The 20,229-nt window shown below is 58.8% G+C and overlaps 2 protein-coding genes across 5 annotated transcripts; both read right to left on the bottom strand.

The window, feature by feature from the left end:
* Positions 1-6,548: 6,548 nt before the first annotated feature.
* Positions 6,549-11,488, bottom strand: LAT (linker for activation of T cells). Of its 2 annotated transcripts, XM_036066744.2 has the most exons (12): positions 11,074-11,488; positions 10,868-10,901; positions 10,740-10,774; positions 10,385-10,472; positions 10,188-10,240; positions 10,064-10,093; positions 9,931-9,985; positions 9,748-9,842; positions 8,275-8,337; positions 8,085-8,147; positions 7,859-7,954; positions 6,549-7,730 (listed from the first exon to the last, which is right to left on the bottom strand). In XM_036066744.2, exons 1-11 carry the CDS (start codon positions 11,165-11,167, stop codon positions 7,878-7,880), a joined length of 687 nt encoding a protein of 228 aa, XP_035922637.1. In that variant the 5' UTR covers positions 11,168-11,488; the 3' UTR covers positions 6,549-7,730; positions 7,859-7,877. The 2 variants fall into 2 exon arrangements, with proteins under 2 accessions (XP_035922637.1, XP_035922632.1); XM_036066739.2 differs by having other exon boundaries at positions 9,931-10,093; positions 11,074-11,486.
* A 683-nt stretch (positions 11,489-12,171) lies between these two features.
* Positions 12,172-19,990, bottom strand: SPNS1 (SPNS lysolipid transporter 1, lysophospholipid). Of its 3 annotated transcripts, none has more exons than XM_036066675.2 (13): positions 19,839-19,990; positions 19,337-19,604; positions 19,174-19,239; positions 17,390-17,526; positions 16,102-16,253; positions 15,919-15,985; positions 14,957-15,102; positions 14,486-14,641; positions 14,001-14,190; positions 13,557-13,622; positions 13,223-13,321; positions 12,713-12,884; positions 12,172-12,424 (listed from the first exon to the last, which is right to left on the bottom strand). In XM_036066675.2, exons 2-13 carry the CDS (start codon positions 19,575-19,577, stop codon positions 12,330-12,332), a joined length of 1,587 nt encoding a protein of 528 aa, XP_035922568.1. In that variant the 5' UTR covers positions 19,578-19,604; positions 19,839-19,990; the 3' UTR covers positions 12,172-12,329. The 3 variants fall into 3 exon arrangements, with proteins under 3 accessions (XP_035922568.1, XP_035922585.1, XP_035922596.1); XM_036066692.2 differs by having other exon boundaries at positions 19,337-19,545; positions 19,839-19,935; XM_036066703.2 differs by having other exon boundaries at positions 19,337-19,541; positions 19,839-19,914.
* Between the last annotated feature and the right edge of the window lie 239 nt (positions 19,991-20,229).

Raw genomic sequence — 20,229 nt, 5'->3', positions numbered from 1 at the left:
GAATCATTGAGAAGAAAACGATTTTGTCTCCCCAGGGGATTTAAGGCGCGTTCATGCTGCCTCTGCACGAAGGGGCACGTCTAGGGCACACCCAGACTGTGGCGACCACCTGTCTCCTCCAGAGTCCTGGCACGTAGAGGGTTCCTAGATGTGTGACCTTGGGTGGGTCACTCAACCTCTCTGTGCCCAGTTTCCCCATCTGTAAAATAAAGTTGGTAACAGTACCCACCTCACAGGGGCGTCGTGAGGATTAAAGCAGTTAAACACAGAAGCTCCCCGCCCCCACCCCGTAGAGATGGGAGAGAATGAGGTGCAGGGAGGGGAAGGGACGGGCTCAGGAGCACCTGGGAGCCTCCCTGCTCTCAGCCCCTCTCAGCCCCTCTCAGCCCCTCTCAGCCCCGGCCAGCCTCACCCTCAGGCTCCCCTGCACATGCCCTCCCTCCTGTCGCTCATCCCCAAGCCCCCTGAGCCCCTCCCTGCTCTGGCCAGGCTGCTTGATTGACTTCTCGCACCAACCCTGTGAGGGAGCTTGCTCATCAGGCCCAGTCCACAGAAGGGGGCACTGAGGCCCAAAAAGGGGACATAATTCCTCTGTCTCTGTGTGCACCACACAGAGGGTAGGAGGAAGACGCAGGGGGTTCTGGGCTCCCCCACCCCCATCCAGCCCCAGCCCCCCCCCACACGCATTATCTCTAGGCCGCAGCAGCTGAGCCTCCCAGTATCTCTCTAATCCCCCAAATTTCCGGTTCCCCAAAGACAACTCAGGATGTGGGGAGGGAGGGGCAGGGAGAGGAGGAGGGAGACAGAGAACGAGAGAGAGATCACAGAGAGAGACAGCCACAGAGAGATGAGAGAGACAGAGACACAGAGAGGAGAGAGACGATCGGAGACAGAGAGCCGCACAGAGACAGAGAGACAAGGCAGAGAGACAGATGAGAGACAGCGCTTCCAAGACAGATGAGCAACAGAGGGAGACAGGCAGAGATGGGGAGACACAGGTGGAGAGAGAGAGCCAGAAAGGGGAGGGGTGCCGCAGACACAGACCCACAGGGAGACATGAGCGGAGGCCAAGAGTCTGAGGCTGAGGCAAAACTGAAAGTGGCAAGTGGGAGAGGGAGTCAGTCGGTGTCGGGTGGGAGGCGCGAGGTGTTGGGGGCATCCGGAAACAGAAAGGAAAGTGGTGAGTGTGGAAGCCAGGTGGGAGAGGGTGAGGAAAGCTCAGAGACCCACTCAGGTGTACAGGGAGGCAGCCGGGGACAGGGACCCGAACATGTAGGCCAGAGGGGCCCAGGGGAAGGAGACCAGAAGCCCCACTTCCCCCTCTTTCTTGGAGCCCCCACGGGGCTGCACGCGTCCACCCACTGGGCTCATGAAGCCCTGTGTCCTCGAGAAAAGGGGCTGTGTTCAGGCCCAGCCCCTGCAGCCCCAGAGCCAGCAAGCCCTGGAGACGTCCAGCTGGTGTGCTCTGAGTGGACTCAGCTGCCCACCCTGCTCAGGGACAGAGGGGGGCTGAGGCCTGTGGAGGGACCTCGTGGGCACAGAAGAGGCACTTGGGAGCAGGGGTGGCCTGGCTGCTCAGGGAGGGAGTGCCAACACCCTGCTTGGTCTGGCCACCTGCCCTCTGTGAGCCTCAGCTTCCTCATTTGTCCAAGGGTGGTCATGAGAAGAACGTACGCAGGGCCACGGTGAAGGTCAAACATGTGTCAAGTGTGTGGCACGGCATGACATATGTAGGTGCCTGAAGGTGGGCCTGTTGAAGTTGATGCTCCACAGCATCCTGTCTAGATGAGTCAGGGCCCTTTCATTTGCAAATGACAGAAACCCAGCTGGATGGAGCTGAGCCAAGTGAAGGAAGGGTGTTAATAAACTCAAATAACTGAACAGTTCTTGGGTGGATCCAGTTTCAGGCACAAATGGATCCAGGACCTCAACCCACATTCCCAAGAACCTGTCTCCCTGGCATGGCACTGCTCACCTCTGTTCTGCCTTCTCTCTCTTGGGCGCCCTTCCCGTGGTGGCCTTTGGCGGCTCCAGGCTCATGTCCTCCCTGTTGGCTGGTCCCAGAAGACAGAGAGAGAGAGAGCGCGCGCCTTATTTCCCAGAGTTCTCGCAAAAGTCCCTGTGCAGAGCACAATTTACTCTCTGTGGAATTTCTCTTTTGGTTTGCCTCTTTGTTTTCTCCTTTTGGTAAAAGTCTAACATTTAACCAGAACATAGCCTCCCTTCCCCCACCCCAAAGTAGGCTGTGCTTCCATAAATAACTTTGGAATGTGCTGTGTGACCTTAAGCAAATCACTTAACCTCCCTGAACCTGTTTTCTTTTCTGCAAGGAGGGCTCCTACCTTACATAGACAGGAGTGTAGTGAGACTCACTGAAATGAGTGTGACACAGTGCATCTCAACAGCCATCCTCCTTTCTATCAGCAACAGCCCCTAAGCTTGGGAGCCTTCCCATCTCCAGTCCCTCAGAATTGGGGGTGCAGTGTATGACACAGGCCTAAGTCAGTCAGCACACGGCATTGTCCTGGCCAGCAACTGGTTCAGGGAGTCACGTGCCCCAAGCTAGGGCAGGTAGAGTAGTGTGGGGCTTTTGCTGGAGATGCTCAGACAGTGTGCTCCCCAGGCTAGGAACGCAGAAGCACGTGGTCTCTGGAGTGGCTAGGACTGTCACGTGACCACACAACGGGAGCCTACAAATGGAGGCACTAGAGAAAGGAGGGCTGAAGAGAAACTAGAAGGTGGTGATAATATTCAGGCCTCTGACTCCAGCCACCCCTGATCATTTCCTACCTTCTCAGCAACCAGGGATCCCATCCTTCTACTTCCGGGGACACCTTTTGGGGCTACGGACCTCAGAATGAGAAGGTTTTACAACTGAGGTCCAACATCCTCAAAGGTCCCCAAAGTTCAGAAATCTAGTGGCGGAGTCGGGACTAAAATGAAGTCTCCTCGCTTGTATTCCAGTGCGCTTGCCACCAAACGTGGTCCTCTTTCTGGAATCATTGCTCATCAGCTCCGAGCCTAAGAATACCAAGTAAACAAAGCAGAAGTAAGGAAAACCTGGAGAGATTTTCCTGAGGGGATCAAAGAGGGGGAAATGGGATGTGGGGCACGCATGAGGGAGGGGTGCCTGGGACAGATGGGCCACCTGCCTTAAAGTCTTCTCTGGGGTGTCTCTGAGAAGCAGTTAGAAGAGGTGGAGGGTGAGGGAACAGGTGAGTCTGGAGTTTTCTCACATGGGTTACTAGGTACTCATCATTAGACCAGGGTGGCCTGATGGTGGTCACGATTTGGTGGACATGACAGCAGCCGTGATGTCAGAAATCTTTCTTCTGCAAGTGACAAGCAGCCTGGCTCAAATTAGCCTAAGCACACACATAAAAAAGTCGATTGGCTCTTCAAGAAGTAATGGCTTCAGGAACACTGATCTGGGTGCTTAGACGGGCTATCAGAACTCAACTTTTCTATTTCCATTTGTGTCCTCCGCTTGCCTCTGCGGTGCCTTCACGCACAGGTTTGCACAACGGAAGCCTGCAAACCCTGCAAGCGGGGACCTCCCCCTCGGCCGCACGCCCGGGCCCGAAGAGCTTCTCTTTGCCAGGAGTTCCACCCAAAGTCTCAGGAACGTGTCTCATTGGCCTGAATTGGGTCACGTGTTCCAGTATCAACCAATCACTGGGCCAGGGGGTGGGAGATAACGGTTGGCCATCCTGGGTCCCGTGCGCATCCAAGCCCGCAGCCCCGCGGAGGCGCGGGAACATTGCCCAAAGCAAATCCAATGGCGGCGCGGCATTGGAAGGAGAAGGAATGGATGCTAGGAAGACGGAAACAAAAAATGCCCTCGGGATGCCTGGGTGGCTCAGTCGGTTTAGCGTCTGCCTTCGGCTCGGGTCATGACCCCAGGGTCCTGGGATCGAGTCCCACATCGGGCTCCTTGCTCAGCAAGTAGCCTGCTTCTCCCTCTGCCTGCCTCTGTCTCTCTCTCTCTGATAAATAAATAAAATCTTAAAAAAAAAAAAGACAATTTAACAGTATTTCTTAAAACAAAACAAAAAAAAGCCCTCTATAGAGGTTATAAGATGGTCTGCAGATTGCTAATAATAACTTTTTTTTTCCCCCGAAGTCAAAGAAGTTCGGGAAATCCCAGATTAGGCAAAGAGAAACAGATTATTTTATCCCAGGATCTCTCCCGAGCCATGAACTTCCTACTGCGCGTTTCGTCTCTGCAAGGGGGAATGAGAGAACGCTGCTTTTCCGCGGCGCTGGCGCTCCCCACCACGGAATTCTTTCTCGAGAAGCTTCCCCCAGGACTCAGAGGCCACAAGATGCGTTTGGGGAAAAACAACACTGAACAGCACGAAGAGCCCAAGCCGTCACTGTCAGTGAGTCCTGGCCCGAGTGGCTGCCGACACCTGCCTTCGTTGGCTCAAGGCTTGCTTTGGCCACCGGGAGCCAGAAGTTCCGGAGAATTAGGTGGCGACTGCTGGGCAGAGATGTGGAAGTACCCCGCTCCCTCCCCAGGACGGCCTGGCCCACACCCACGTGCTCTGGGGTCACCCGCAGGCTCTCGCTGACTCCCAGCGTGCTGTCACAGGACCGTGCCCCAGGGCCCAGTAGTAACTGGCTTTATAATGCACCCTTGTTGGACGCCTGCTTCTTCCTGTCTCACTCCCCTACTCCTCTGCCAGTGTTTTGGGACCACCTCCCAAATAAACCACTTGCACTAGGACTCTCACCTCAAGGACTGCCTCTGAGAGAACCCAAATCAAGAGAGCTGTTGCCTACTGGTGGCTTCTAGAAGCACCCAGATGTCTCCCCCAGCGATTCCAGAGAACACTCTCTCTTATCACTACATCGACCTTTCCTCCGACAACAGACTTCAAGAAAAAAAAATGTATTTCTGCTCCCCAGCTTCAAGGGGATTCTTTCCACTGGCCACCCCAGTGGGCTCAGATACCCCAGCCCCGACCTCATAGACATCATTGCATTGACTGTCTGTCCTGCCTGGCTCATCGACTGGTGGAAGCAAAGCCACATGTTCTTTCTGGTCCAAGAAGCAAAACTGGGAAGCTGCTTCGTGCTTCAGGGAATGCCCCTACCCCCAGTCCACCAAGAAAAGGACCAGAGTCACCTTGGACTTCCCCATGCCTCACAATGCAGGGCTGTCACCACGCCCCTTGCTTCGGCCTCTCAAGGATCTCATTCTACCACCTCTCTCCATTGTCCCTCCTTCTTTAGCCAGCCTACCACCACCTTTCCTGTACATATTCCCAACAGCCTCCTCTCTGCTTCCACCTCAGGGCCTTTGCATATGCTGCCCCTGAGGCTGGAACATCATATGCAACTCACCTGCTTGGCCCAGACAGATCCGTGACTCTCAGCCTGTTTACTGTCTCTTAAAACTACCCAAACCCCCCCACCCCATTCCCTCCTTGGGCCTCGGCCTCTATTATGAAATCGCTCAGATATGCAAACACTTAAGAGAATAATATTTCAAACAGTTGCAAACCCAACCCTGCTTAAGAGTAAGACAGTACTTATCACTGAGGCCTTCCTGAATGCCTTCCCAATCATTCCGCACACTCGGCCGCCTGGTTGCCTCTCCCCTGGACTTGGCATTCCTCGTTGCTTTGCCTGTCTTGCATACGTGTGTATCCCTGAACCAGATATACCCGTTTTCAGGTTTTCAACTTCATATAAATAAAACAACTTGTTTTCCTGTTCTCACTCCATATTCTCTTGGTGATGTTTATCCGCACTGACAGGTGCTGCCCCAGCGCGCTCATTTTTACCTGCTGGGGTGCATCCACCCACAGTGTGACCAGGCTATAAGTGCTCCACCCAGTCTCCCAGTGATGGCCTCTGTCTGCCCTTGCCCATCACCATCGCAAGGCATAGGCCGCCCCAGCCTCTGGTACCCGCCCCCTCAGTCCGCGGGCTACTCACTCAGGGTTTATACCCAGGAATTTGCTAGGTAAAGGGACCCACCATCTCCAGCCCTGCTGATGCTGCTAGATTGTTCTCCAAGGTGCTTGTGCCAACATACCTTTTGATAAACTTTCTGCTCCTCGGCCCAGACACAAAGGTGCCTCTTCCCTTGTCTGTTTCTTGCAAATAATCTCTGCCCACTGACGTCCAGCCCATCCAGCCCTCTCCCCGGGCCTCCCTCCCCCACCTCTCCAGTCGGGCCCCTTACTAGCCTCCCTTGGAGAGCAGCCGGCGCTTTGGACAACCAGCCAGAGCAAGGACCTTGGCAGCAGGGACTCCAGAGGCCAACAGCTGCGGATGGAATCCCGGATTTACCACTTTGGCTGTGTGCCTTTGGGCAAATCGCTTCTCTCTGGGCCCGTTTCCCCACCTGTGAATAGGGATACCCCCAGTAAACTGCTCAGAGGGGAATGGCAGTGATTAAACGAGATAAGCATGGAAACATGGCAGGTGCTTGAAGAAGTTACTATTGCCTTTGAAGCCCACAGAGGACGCCGACAACTCTGTGCATTACTCTGGGCTACTTTGTTGTATGCAACAGAAACCCCAAGTCAAGCCGGTTGAAGACAACTGGGAATTTATTGGCCCACGTAACTGGGAAGCTGGAGGGGGTTTCTCGCTTCAGGTGTGCCTGGATCCAGGAATTCGGACTCCAACGGGAAGCTGGCCCTATCCGCCTCTGGACCATTCTGCCCTCCACATCGCCTTCATTCTCGGGCAGGCTCTCCAAGTAGGGGCTCTAGGAATATATTCGTCCAGTTTACCAACTGCCATGAACAAGAAGAGCTTCGCCTTCCAGACACTTCCTGCCCAAATCCCAGGGCCGGTCCTCAGGGGCCCGGGTTTAGGTTACGTGCCCAGAGCAGAGCCAGTCACAGTGACCGAGGCATCCACCAGAAGCTGCTCAGAGTGTGGTTCTCGGAACAGAGCTGTCAGAAGCCTCTGGTAGCTCCTTTGAAACGCAGACTCTCAGGCCCCATCCCAGACCTACTCATTCGGAATCTGCATTTTAGCCAGACCTCCAAGGGAGTCATCTGCACACCAAGGTCAGGATGGCTGCACTGCACATTACCTTTCAGTTGCCCGGGGTCCAGTCCGTCCCCTTGTTTTAAAGATGGAGAAACTGAGGGCGGGGCGGGGGGGGGGAAGCTCTAGGCATCCACACGGCACCCGGGGCTCCCCCCGGCCCTGCCCCCCCATCATCCCAGCTGCGTCCGTGGACTGTCTCATGGGGGGATGCACCAAAGCCCAGAAGTGGCAGCCTGGGTCAGACATGCCTCACGGCCAGAGCCGTGTCCCTGCCACCATTCGGCCACTCCCAGTACCGGGTCAGGACCTTCCAGAGCGCAGCGGCCCCGGGGTGGGGGATGGAGACCCCCAGACACACACACAGGCTCGTGCACACACACACTCCCACACGGGCACTCGGGCACAGCGCCCCCACACGGACTCCCACCCACCAGGCCCTCCAAAGGCAAGAGCGCTACAGACCACGTCAGCCTTTATTCTACTGCAGAATAGGGCTGGGGCTGGGGTAGTTCATTCTCAGGCTGCGTCAGAAGGTGCAGTGTTGGGGGCACACAGGCTGGACCCCAAAGTGACAATAAGTTAGGGGGGAGAGTCTCAGACTGATCTCAGGCTGCAGTCAGGGCGGGCTGCCACTGGGACCCCCCAGAGCCCTGCCGGCTGCCCAGCTCAGGGCTCCCAGGAGAGGTTGGTTCCAGGACAGGCATGGCTTCACGCTGAAACAACAGGGCAGGGGAAGGGAGGGGTTGCGAAGTCAGGAGGTCAGCGGGGCTCAGAGGGCTCCCCGAAGGAGTCGAAGGATAGGGCTGAGGGGGGGCAGGGCGGGGCAGGCGGGGCCTCTCACCGGACCCTCAGTTAAGCCCCTACAGATTCTCATAATCTGGAGCTCCCTCTTCCTCTTCGTCGTCCTCATCATCCACCTTCTGGGAGCTCAGGATGGCTGGGAGGGGAGGGAGGGAGGTCTTCAGCTCACAGACTGTCCCGGTCCCCCCTTCCCCCCACCCCCTGGCGGGCTCCCAGAGCTTCTGCCGCCCCCGCCCCCCCATCCCCTCCCCCAGCCCAGCACACACCAGGCTCGGTCCTAGCCATGGGCGGCAGCTCCTGGGACACGTTCACATACTCCCGGCTCCCATCTGCAGGGGGCAGAGCAGAAGGGGGGGCGGCCACATGGAGGGTGAAGAGAGCAGGACACTCAGAAAGAGGGCCACAGCAGGGTGAGGGAGGGAAGGGGGGGGACCCCAGCGGGCACCAGCCACTCACCCAGAGACACGTCTGCACTCTCCTCACTCTCGAGGACGTTCACATAATCCTCCCCCGACTCCACTGTAGGAGAAGCAGGGCCCCCAGCACTGTCACCCAGGGCCCCCCCGAGCACAGACCCCCACGGCGTCCCAGCCCCAAACCACCCCCCCCACAGATCCCAGAGGCCGCCCCACAGCCAGCCCCAGGGGGGCCCACAGAGGCCTTGGTGACAGCACGAAGTAGGGCAACCTGGCCAGAGCTGATGAGAGGGAGTGGGACTGTGGGAGAGGGCGGACGGCAGGCCCCGGCGTGTTCCCCCGGAGAGCAGCTCGGCGCCGAGGCTCGGGGTGGCACCGCGAGTCCCAGGTGCTGTTGCCCCCCTGGCCCTCTCAGCACCTGTCGCCATGGGTGCCATCTTGGCCTTTAATGCACACTTGTTTCTCCACGAGGGAGGTCGTGGATGAGGCAGGCTTTGGAGCCAGAGGGCCCAGGTTCAAGTCCGGCTCCGGCGCTCACAGTCATGTAACCTCACACGAGATACCTAACGCCTCTGGGCCTTGGTGTTCTCACCAGGAAGAGAGGGTGGGCAACGGCCCCCGCCTCCCAGGGCTGTTGTGAGAACTAACACAGAGAGTATCGAAACGGGGCCTGTCCTACGGTAAGTGCTGCCGAGTGTCTGTTAAATAAATGATCCCTCCTGTTGTACAATCGGGACAACCGAGGCGCAGGAGGGGGAGAGATGGGCTCAACAGCACCCAGGCATCGTGGGGTTTAATAAGTTAACACACGAAGAGCTCTTAGGAGGGCAGGTGGTCGGCCCCCGACAACGTCGGCTCTTACCCTGATGCTGCCTCCTGAGCTGGAGGGAGGGACGATGAGTCCATGAATGAAAAGAAGCGCTAGCACAGATGGCAGTGGGCACCCACGCGGGCAGAGGAAGCCAGGGTGGAACAGGTACGGAGAACAAGGACAGGGACGGAAAACCAGACACGGAAGGCAGCCTCTAACAGGCAGCGTGAGACCAACACGAAGGGAAAAAAGCAGCTCAAAGGAAACCGAAATGATGCCGGAAGCAGAAGAAAACTTCCCAAACTCCCCCCCCCCACCGCCGCCCCCACAGAAGAGTGGCTATAATCAATGTCCTTGGAGAGCGACAAGCTGACGTGGCCTCCATGAAACCAGACAGGAGGCTATGAGAAAGGAACACCAGAGACCAAGAAAGAGCTTCCAGTGGGAGAGACAAGAGAAGAGAGTCCAAGAGAAGAGTGAAGTCAAAGAAAGCACGCAGGCAATAAAAGGGAAAGACAATGGAACAGGAAAGAGGCCAGAAAAAGTGAGGAACTCAGAGGAGCCGAGCAGAAGTCCACCCTGAGGGATAGGTGTTGGAGACAGAGAGAGGAGAGACGGTGCGGGGGGCGGCGAGCGTCAGGGGAATCACGGGACAGGGAAGCACGGAGGGGTCATGCCCAGAGTCGGGAATGGCCAGCTCACTGGAGAAGGCGCTGTCTCGGAGGCCGGGGTTGCTGGGCACAGGAGTGGGTGGGACAGCACTGCTGCTGGCTGGCGTGCTGTCGGGAAGCACCACCCTGAGGGGCAGTCGGGGGGCGGGTCAGCGAGGGCCCCCGGGCCACGGCCTCCAGCCCCCCGACCCCCCGCCCCGGCCTGGCCACTCACAGGTAGCCCTCATTGTGATAGTCCTCCTCCTCGTCCTCGTCCTCACAGGCGGGCTCTGGGGTAGCGACACGGCGATCAGCGGGGCCAGGCCCCAGCCTGCCTGCAAGCAGGGCACCCAGGGCCCCAGACGCACCCTCGTTCTCGTAGCTTGCCACACTGTTGGCTTCGGAGAGCGAGCAAGAGGGAAGCTGGGTCAGCTCGGGTGGGATCCATCCCCTGCCCAGCCCCAGCCCTCTGAGCCCTGGCTCCGCACTTACCACCATCTGAGTCCGGCCGGGAAGATGGCATGCGGTGGGGCTGTGGGGACCTCCTGGCAGTCAAAGGTCAGAGGTCAGGCCTGGGTGGGGCTCTGGGGCAACAGGGGTTGCAACCGGGAAAGAGACCCCCCCCCCACGCCAATCTACAGAGGTGAGGGGGAAAAGAGGGGGAATTTGGAAGTGGGGATGCTACTTACGGGATAGGGAGCAGGTCTGGCTGGCTCAGGGGTGGGTAGGAGGTAACAGGAGCATAGGAGGTGGCTGATGGCCAGGGCACGACCGTGGCTGAGGACACAGGACCAAGCTCAAGGAATGAGTCCTGACATCTCGCCCCTGTCCTCACGGAGGCCTCCATGGACAGACTAACCCCATGAACCGTCCCATGCCCTGGACAGGCCCTAGGAGACCCATCTCCCTCCCTGTCCGCAGCTCAGGTCAAGGCCATGTGGGCAGCCACTGGGGGGCAGGGGGACCTGAACAAAGGCACACGTTCTCTCACACGCCAAGGGACCCTCTCCCCTACGCCCGAGGGAGGGGACCCTCTGTACTCACGAGGCCGTTTGAGCATGATGCTGCTTGGGGTCAGGCTGGAAGGAGAGACACAGCTTGGTCAGAGCCCGGAGACGCCCCCAGCTCCCGTCCCAGTCCCCGGGACCACACAGGGCCCACGGGCCACTCACCTATCAGAGGCCGCAGTGTCATAATCATAAGAGCCTGGGGAAGAGAAGACAGTGAGGCAGGACGAGGGGTGACAGGGGAGAGGGCGGGAGTGCAGGGCCCTCGGGTCCCAGGCACGCAGGGCAGAGTTAGGGACGACTACGAGGGAGCGAGGGGTCAAGGAGGGCCGGAGACCCCTGCAGCCGTGCCCCGGGCAGCCCCCACTCACCGGGCAGCTCCCGGCAGCGCACGCACAAGGCTACAGCCAGCAGGGGCAGCAACAGGAGACCCAGCACGCAGGGGATGAGGACGACGGCCTCCATCTGCCGGGGAGAGCTGGGGCCCGCTGCCCGCCCTCAAGGACCAAGCCGCTGCACCGTGAGGGCTGGGCCAGCAGGGGTGCGGGAGCCCAGTGGGCACCAGCCTGGAAGTCTGGGTGGGGGGCAGCTGTGCCCTCCTTGGGCCCTCCCTGGGCCCCCTCCCCTTGCTGGACGGCACGGGGGGTCAGCGCTGGCTGGGGAAGACCGGGGATCCCAGGGCGGTCCGGCCAGGCTCTGGGCCGCCGGTCACCCCTGCGCAGCCCCTGCGCCCCAGCCCTACCTGCCCCTCGGCTAGGCGCCTGCCGTTCCCCAGCTCCTGCCCGCCTGCGGCAGGAAGCTGTGGTGAGCCCCGGCGAGGGCAGGAAATCATCAGCCCCGGCTGGCTGCGCCCGCCCCCTTCCCACCCCCACCCAGCCAGTGGGGAGGGGGAGGAAGAGGCCTGAGGAGCCACCCCCAAGGCCCTCACGAGGGGTCTGCTGGCCTCCAGGACAAGGAGCAACTCCCACCAGGAGAAGGAGGGCAAGACACTTAGAGGCCAGCCAACAGCCACAGCCTCCAAAGCCCCGGCTCCAGGCAGCAGCCAGGAGGGAGGCCCTGCCTCTGGGAATTCGGAGCGGGGGGTGGGCGCGGGGCAGTGCCCACCCCACCTTACCCTGGCTGGCCTGCCAAGAGAGGCGGGCTCCAGGGGAACCATGGGCGTGACTCACGGTCACACTGAGCTAGCTCCCTCCACACTCTTGTTCGCCCGGCCCAGGAGGACAGGGATTTGCCGAAGGTCCCACAGGAGCAACCCACAGCCCTGGGAGTCCTGTGCCTAGGGAGGGGGCAATCCCGGAAGCCTACCAGTCAGGGGTCAGTAACACCCAGAGAGACTCAGGCAGGCACTCGGGCTCTGGCTACAAATTTTATTCAGTTACAAATAGCACCAAGCCCCTGGGGCCGCTCCAGGGGAGGGGAACCCCCCTCCTGGACCCGCCGCCCCCCCCCAGACCCACCCCCCCCCACCCCCCCGCCCTTGGCTGCTGTCTGTGTAGTGTGTGGAAGCTGGAACGTGGCCCAAGGCCACTCCTAGAAGCTGGGCCAGGCCGAGGGTTTGGGCCTGGGCTCCTTCCGGGTGGGCCCAGGCCAGCCGTGGTAGGTATGCAGGCTGGCGAGCGACGGCCCCTCAGATGAGCACACTGGACACGGGGACCCGGGTGGAGCGGCCTCGCTGGGGCACCACGATTCGGTCGTCTGTGGGCCCTGCCTCACGCAGCAGACCTGCCGGGGGGAGAGGTCAGAGCCAGGGCTGGATGGACAGAGAGACACAAAGCCAGGGAGGGGACCGAGAGGCAGTGGAAAGTGGACGGGGCAGCAGAGCCACCAGACCTGGGGGCACGGTGGGACGTCAGCTCCGTGGACAGGCAGACCCAAAGCTGACCACGGGAAGGGCTGTGGGCTAAGAGAGGCCGAGGACACGGGCCGGGACAGATGGACAGACGGACAAGCAGGTAGTATCGTGAAGTCGGGTGGGGAGCCACGGGTGGACAAAGGGAAGGCCCCACTGACCCTGCACATGCAGCTGGGCCCGCCGGCGGTCCCCCTCGATGAAGATGGCGGTGCCCAGGAAGGCGGCCCCGCCCAGAGCCCCGACGAAGGCGCAGAGCATGAGCGAGAACTGCAGGGCCCGGAACTCGGACAAGAAGGAGGGTGGCCAGCTCCGGCGGAGGCGGTCAGAGATCTGCAGGGAGACAAGAAAAGGAAAGTCAGGAGCATGAGTCACGGAGAGGGATCCCCCGAGCTCCAGAAGAACAAAGAAGTCAGGGACCAGCAGAGAGGGGTGGTCTGGAGGACCAGGGAAAGCCCCGCGGCCTCACTGTGGAACATGCAAAGACAAAACGCTGCCTGCCTGGCTGACGGCCCAAGGTGAGGGGGGAGTGGGGCCTGGCACAGAGCACAGACACCTCACTGGGGTCAGCCCTTCCTGCTCAGGCAGCCCCAGCTCAGGCCGGGGGCCGGTGCCAGGAACGCAGGGTCCCCTGATCCCCACCCCAGGCCCACCCGAGGGGTGGTGCTCACCAGGCCAATGAGGTAGGGGCTCCCAGCATCGCCCAGCAGGTGGGACAGCACAATCTGGAAGGCCTCGGCAGTGGAACGACGTGTGGGGATCACCACGTACTGGGGAGAGGAGGGGGCAGAGCGCAAGGACAGGGCCAGAGGGAACCCCAGCTCAGGGATGTGAGTGGGGTGAAGGCCCAGACTACAGGCCCATCTGGGGCTGACTCTGAAGTCAGTCACCCATTGGGTTTTGAAAAAGCGGTGAAGGCTACAAGGAAGGCAAGCGAGGCCTCCTGCCCCCACTCCTTGCTCCCGTCAGCCTTTGGGCTAACCCTGCAGTGACCCACTTACTCACCAACAGGATGTCAGCTACAATGGCCCAGTTCATGGACAGCAGTGTCTCTCCAATAAAGATGAAAATCTGGGGGGTTGGAGGGCAAGACCGGGGTGGGGGGGTGGGGGGGTTGTCTCATCACAAGAAGAGCGAACACATGGAGGGTATACTGCGTACTAGGCCCATCTATTCACTCATTTAATTTAATCCTCAGAACACCCTGTGAGACAAAGCTATTATTCCTATTTGACAGATGATGAAACTGAGCACAGAGAGGTTAACTTGCTTGCCCAATGTCACACAGCTGGCAAGAGCCAGAACTAAGAATCAAAACCAGGCATTCTGGTTCAAGTTGTCTCCAAACCACCACCTTGGTTGACCCCAGTCTTGCCCCAATGCACCCCAGTCCTACCCCAGTGCACGCCAGACCCAGAACACCCCCTTTGCCAGCTGCTGGCTACTCACATAGGTGGCCACGATGCTACCACGGGCACAGGCAAGGGACAGGAAGAGGAAGGGCGCGGAGCCCAAGAGGCCAGCAGCACAGACCAGTGGGTCAGCCCGGGGGTTGGAACGGCGGAGGCGGCGGCTGATCTCCACGCCCAGGCCCACACCCAGGACCCCGGTCAGGCAGGTGATGAGCCCAAAGATGAGGCTGGGGGCAGGGGGAGGGGCATGGGGGCCAGTCCCTCTGCCTGCAAAGCCCCCTCGCCTCACCCCCACAGCCTGGAGAAGAAGATGGTCCATCCCAGCTACCCGCACAACTCAGGTCTATCCAGGACCCCATGGGTCATAGAGCTCCAGGAGGAAGAAATCAGCCCATCCATCACCTATTTCCCAGCCCAGGAAACTGACACTGGGACAGGAAGTAGCCTGAGTCTGAATCAATGACTCTCTCCACTCCATCCCCTGCCACCTGCAGGCCACCTAGCCTCGCCCCCATCTGGTACCTGTCAGAGGAAGAGCAGGAGTCTCCAGGAAGGCAGGGTGGGGTCTCCCCCAAGACCACACGGGAACGCAGCAAGAACGCAGGAGCCCAAAGAGCCAGGGAGCCCGTGACAAAGGCCACAGCCGTGAAGCCAAGGGAAGAGAGGATGAAACTAGGACTGCAGACAGTTGGGAGGGAGGAAGTCAGACTGACACTCCTGAGGTGTCAGGGTAGGGGACCTCTCCTCTCCCTCCCTGGCTTATTTTAGTAAGGTCAGGACACTAGCTATGGAAGCCGTCTTGGCTCCCCCGGATCTGAGCCTGTAATTCAAGCAGCTGCCACAAGGGGGCAGTGGTGACTGAACGCCCGGCCTTGCGGGGCAAGCCAGCGGACAGAAAACAGAGACCAACCACTCTCCTGTAAACCTCAAACCCAACAGCAGGGCCTCCCCCAGGGGACCTCAGATGTCGGGCTAGAATGGAACTAAACTCACTTTCTTGCCAGAGCCCTCAGATCTGCCCACCAGGAGGTGGGGCTGAGGGGCGGGGAGTCCGAGTGGCGCTCCACAGCTCCCCTTGGCGGCTCCCGTACTACCAGGAACAGCAGCAGAACAGCCACCACCCCTAGACCTGGAGTCACCTGGGGAAAGAGTGGGCTTCAGGACAGGCACAGACAGCGACACACTGAACCCCTGGGGCTGGGAGAAAGTGAGGATGTATAAAGGCAACTCAGCCCCCAAGGCCTCAAATCCCCGGCAGCTATCTGCTCACGGGCGCGCACTGAGCCTGCATTCCGAGGGAGGGGCAAATGCCACCAAGGGCGCCTGTTTCTGCAAGCCTAACTTCTCCCTCTTTGGTAACAGCACCCTAATTTCCTTTTGGGAAACTACTCCCCCCACTTCTCTTAATCCATGCGGTTCAAACAGGGCGGGGTTTGTAGCCCAGACTTGGCCGACAAGAGTCACGTTAACCTCCCTGGCCTCCGTGATTGATTCAGTGCCGGGCATGTGACCCACGTTCATCTAATCAGATACCATCCAGGACTATTGCTCAAGGATCCAGGGTGCCGAAGTTTCTAAATGGGAAGATAAATGCATGGAGCTTTCACTTGCTTGAGAATGAAATTAATAGAGGAAAGTAGAGCCGAGAAAAAGGATGACCGAATTCCTGTGATGAAGTGGGAGTCCTGGATCCAGCTTTACCTGAAGCTCACCCTGGGACTCTCCATTACAAGAGCCATCAGAGTCCCATTTGGGGGCTTACAGTTTTACGGGGCGCCTGTCTCCCACAACCAAGAGTTCTGTCTAGCACATGGCTTCGTGGTGAGGGCAGCCAGGCTTCCTACACAGGCTTGGCAGAGTGAACGCTGCCTTAAAAGGGAGGGGTATCTGAAGGTAAGAAAGGGAGAATCAATGAGAACATTGCTGACCTTCCCCCAGGCTGTGTCCACACTCACCCGCAGAGCCCAGTGCCAGTCCCCGGCCACATCCTTGACTTTGGAGCCTGCAATGTAACCCAGACCACTGGGGAAAGGGGATGGGAGAGGAGAGGGGACAGCTGGTCAGTCCTGCCCCACGCCAGGTCCTTCTGCCTCCCGCGCCCTGCCCCCCGCCCCCCGCCAGGTCCAAGGCCCACTCACCTGCCCACCGGGATAGCAAAGTAGAACACACTGAGCATCCGGCTCCGCTGGTCTGCCACGAAGAGGTCAGCGATGAGGGTGGGCGCGATGGTGGAGTAACTGGCCTCCCCAACCCCCACCAGGCCCCGGGTCAGGAGGAGCAGCCAGAATCGCTGGGAAACGAGACATGGGGGAGGTGGCACCCCACGCTGCAGCAAGCCTCCCGGCCTCCCTCGCCAGCCAGCTCTGGAGAGGCGGCAGGGATGGCGGGGGAGGCCTGAGCTTGACAGACCTGAGCCTGAATCCTGGCTCCACTACTTACTAGCTGTGACTTTGAGAAAGCAACTTAACCTCTCTGAGCCTCAGATTCCTCATCTGCAAAAGGGGGAAAATAATAACTTGCTCACATAACTATCGCCAGGATTGGACAATACAAGTTCTAGTCAACATGCTGCACCCAGCAGGTGCAAAATAAATCTTGACTTCTATCACCCAAGACACCCCAGTGGTGAATAAGGATCTTAGGCAGAGGTTTGTCTACCAAAGACACCTGAGGCTAAGGACAGGGTAGGATCACCCAAGGAGAGTACGTATGCAGTGCCTGCAGCTAGGGACAGACTTCCAGGGCAGAGAGTAGGAACAGAGGAGGGCGCAGCGCAGCGAAGAAGCAATAGCCAGGGAGGCAGGAGGAAAACCAGAAGAGTGGCATATGCGGCATCACTGAAATCAGAAGAGAGTTTCCGAAAGGAAGAAGGGGCTCAATAGAGCCAAAGGCTCCTAGGAGATCTAGCAGGAGCAGGATTAGGAAGTAGGAGCTACATTTAGCAACCAAAAGGTCGCTGTTGACTTTGGCAATGGAGTGGTGGGGGCAGGTTGGCCGGCAGTGTTCCAGGGTGAGTGGGAGGAGAGGAAGTGCAAGCAAAGTGAGAGCCTCTCCCTGGCTGCTCCTTCACCCAGACTGGAGCTGGGTCAGGGGGGTCTTGTGGGAAGTCTGACGAGGAAGGAGAAGAGGGAGAACAGACAGTCCAGGTAAGGTCTTTCTGTGGTACAGAACTGTGAGTGCTGAGGTGTGGCGTGGAAGGAGTCAATGGTCGGGGGAAAGGGGGTGAGGGACAAAAGAATGTTCTAGAAGAACAGGGGAGAGGCTGGGGTAGGCAGATTAACTCAGGCAAGCAGGGGATATAGGATGGCACGGACCCGGGGAGGTGCAGAAGCTCCCCAGGCCCAGGCTGCAATGACTCCAAAGAGCAGCAGTGAAGACTGATGGGTAGTGGGGGGGCCAGAAGCACGAGCCAGCATGGGGCCTCACCTCTCTGGGGATGAAGGACGACCCCAGTGTCACCAGGGACCAGAAGGCAATGCCCCCGCACATGAGATACTTCCGATTGTACCTGTCACCCAGGTAGCCAAACACAGGTGCCAACACCATGTAACTGGAGATGAACACTGAGGGGAAGCAGAGAGTCACAGCCCAGCCCCAGGACCCCTGGCCCACCCTGACCCCAGCTCAGGGAGGGCAAGGGGGCCAGGATTAACTCCCAACACTGAAACTACCAGAGCTTCCAGCCAGAGAAGTCCAGCCCCATCTTTGGCATCTTTCAAACCTTCCATCATGGAATGAATGGCTGACCCGTCACTTCCTCCCATCCAGCCAAGAACAAAATCCAAACTCCGGACCATGGCCCGCCAGGCACTACCTGATCTAGCCCCTTCCTACCTCTCCAATCTTGTGCTCACCCACTCTCCCTTCTCTGCATCCCAGTGGCCCCACTGCCAAGCCCAATATGATCTTCGGACTTTTGGCACCCACTGTCCTCCCGCCTGGAACACTTCTCCTCTCCCGAATGTCAAAGAACCTTCAGGTTCCAGCTCAGATACCTTCCCAACCCCCACGTATTCAATCTCTCTTTATCACAATTACTCTGTTTTCTTTTACAAAATACTCCTACCAAAAAATACTCTCATTACTAGTTTAGGTTTTTAAGGACTGGTGCCCTGTCATTCCCAGTGGAATGTCAGCTTGTCAGCTCCATGAAGACACGGGCTTAGCCTGTATTGGTCACGGCTGTGTTTCCATCACTGAACACATGGCATTGCACAAAACAGGTGCTCGGTAAACATGTGTTGAATGAAAAAGGGAATGGCACTGCGAAAGACTTACTTCTCCTCTAACTCAACGACTTTTTAAAGCTTTGCAGACCTTGATCTACGATCCCATTCTCGTTCCTCTAGACTTTGCCTTAAATACCTCGAGGTCCTTTTTCTGGCCTGGGGCAGAGCAAAGAACCCTTCGAGATCTTATCTCAAACTCCTCTCCTCTCACTTGTTGTGTGACTCTGGGCAAGCCTGAACTCTTCTCTAAGCCTCAGTTTCTCTATAAAAATGTAGACAGTACTACCTACTTTTTCTATAAAATAATACCACCACCAACTCTTTGGCTGATGGAAGGATTAGATGGGCGTAAAAGGTCTTGGCCAAGTTCTGTGCATGTTATCACCTCTTCCTCCAGCGCCTGGCGCAGAGTAAGTGCTCGGAAATGTTCGAGAAGTGAATGAAGGAAAAAAGGAAGGAAAAGAGGATTTGGCCTTGGCTTTGCCTCTCCCATAAATCCCAAGGTTCCGAACAAGTAAAATTCAACTCTCCCCATTCCAGACACCCCCTTCTGCTGTTATTTATCGGGTGTCTACCATGCTCCCTACACAGTACCATGCACTTTACAGGCATTAATTAATTTGCATATAATCCTCACATCAGCCCTCTGAGGTGCTCTGGGTTACTACTGGTTCCATCTCACCGACAAGGAAAGTGAGGCTTAGAGAGATTGAGGGCCTTGCCTAACATCACACTGAGTAAGTGGAAAGCTGAGATTTAAACCCAGGTCTGTCCGAACCATTACACTAAACTGACTGCCTTTTAAAATGTGGTATCCTAACTGAGCAGGACAGCCCAGAGCAGAAGAAGGGCCATCTCCCCGCTCCACTAAGTCTGGCCACCCTACCTCTATTAACGAGGCCCCAAGCATGCCGGCAGGTAACCCCATTTGGGGCAGAAAAGGAAGAAAAGCTACTGTGCCCGAAAGGGACTTCCACTCACCGGTCTGGATGAGGCCAGAGCTGCTGTCTCCGATGTCGAAGAACTGCTCAATGTCTGGAAGAACGCCTGGGAAGAAGACTCGGGATGGGCTCGGCGAGGCAGCCCCACCTCCGGGACCCCCCCTCCCTTCCCCTAGTCTGACGTCCCTCCCAGCAGTCAGTACCAGCCACCGTGAAGCGGTCCATGTAGTTGAGGAGGTTGATGTAGCACAGCACGGCCACTATGAGAGCCGAACGGCCCGCAGACAAGCCGGTGATGCGCTGCAGCCCCTCCCGGTCCGGGACCTCGGGATCCTCGGACTTCGAGTTCCCCAGGGACCCCGGTAACCCCGGGGTGCCGGGCACGGGCCCGTCGTCCGTGTCATCCGCCTGGCTGAGGAAGGGCGCGGTGTCGGACCCGGACATGGTCCCCGGTCCTACCGACGATCCCACCTGCGAGGGGAGGAGGCTGGAGAAAGGAGGATGGAGGGAACCCAGGCGAGGGAGGTGCGCCCAGACGCCCGCAGGTGCTTGCCCGGAAGCACGGAGCACGGCTGGGATGGAACCCGGGCCCTGCCTGTCATGCCTCCCCGTCCCGGCAGACACAGCGCGCGGCGAGCGACGCCGGGGACAGGAGCGGGGGGGGGAGGGCCGACCCCCCCTGCCCAGGCTGGGGCCTCCCCTCACCCCTGGTAGGAGCCCGCTGCAACCACGGTAGCTCAGCCCCGCCGCCGCACTACAGCCGCCGCCATGTTGTCCTGGAGCCGGTCATGTGACGCCGGAGCCCCGGGGGCCGACACCACCTCGGGCAAGCCCTCGACACGTGACCGCCGCCCGACTACTGAGGCGCGGCGGCCGCCGGCTCCCCCGTCACGTGACTGCCGGCCGGTCGCCAGGGCAACCGGGGAAGGTCCCAGACCCGCGCCCGTTCCGCCTGCGTTCCCGCAGGGAGTCGCGATGAACCGGTGCAGTCGCCCAGCCCTCCGAATCTCGGCTTGCTTATCTGCAGCTCCCACTGGGCACACTTCTTATCAAACGAGATCAAACGAGATAATGGAATCGTAAAAGGTTCTGGAAG

This window comes from Halichoerus grypus, chromosome 6 (genome assembly GCF_964656455.1).
Source record: "Halichoerus grypus chromosome 6, mHalGry1.hap1.1, whole genome shotgun sequence".
Classification (NCBI taxonomy): Eukaryota; Metazoa; Chordata; class Mammalia; order Carnivora; family Phocidae; genus Halichoerus; species Halichoerus grypus.
The sequence above is the reverse complement of the archived record's forward strand: the minus strand, read 5'-3'. Positions and strand labels throughout refer to the sequence as shown.

Coding starts and splice junctions, on each gene's coding strand:
- SPNS1 (XM_036066675.2), bottom strand. CDS start 19,577: ATGTCCGGGTCCGACACCGCGCCCTTCCTCAGCCAGGCGGATGACACG. Junction 13,322..13,556: donor TTGTAGCTGACATCCTGTTG/GTGAGTAAGTGG, acceptor TCCTCTCCCCAG/TACGTGGTGATCCCCACACG. Junction 12,425..12,712: donor GGCCCAGCTGCATGTGCAGG/GTCAGTGGGGCC, acceptor TCCCCCCGGCAG/GTCTGCTGCGTGAGGCAGGG.
- LAT (XM_036066739.2), bottom strand. CDS start 11,167: ATGGAGGCCGTCGTCCTCATCCCCTGCGTGCTGGGTCTCCTGTTGCTG. Junction 10,902..11,073: donor GCGCTGCCGGGAGCTGCCCG/GTGAGTGGGGGC, acceptor TCTCTTCCCCAG/GCTCTTATGATTATGACACT. Junction 8,338..9,747: donor CCGAGACAGCGCCTTCTCCA/GTGAGCTGGCCA, acceptor CTTCTCCTACAG/TGGAGTCGGGGGAGGATTAT.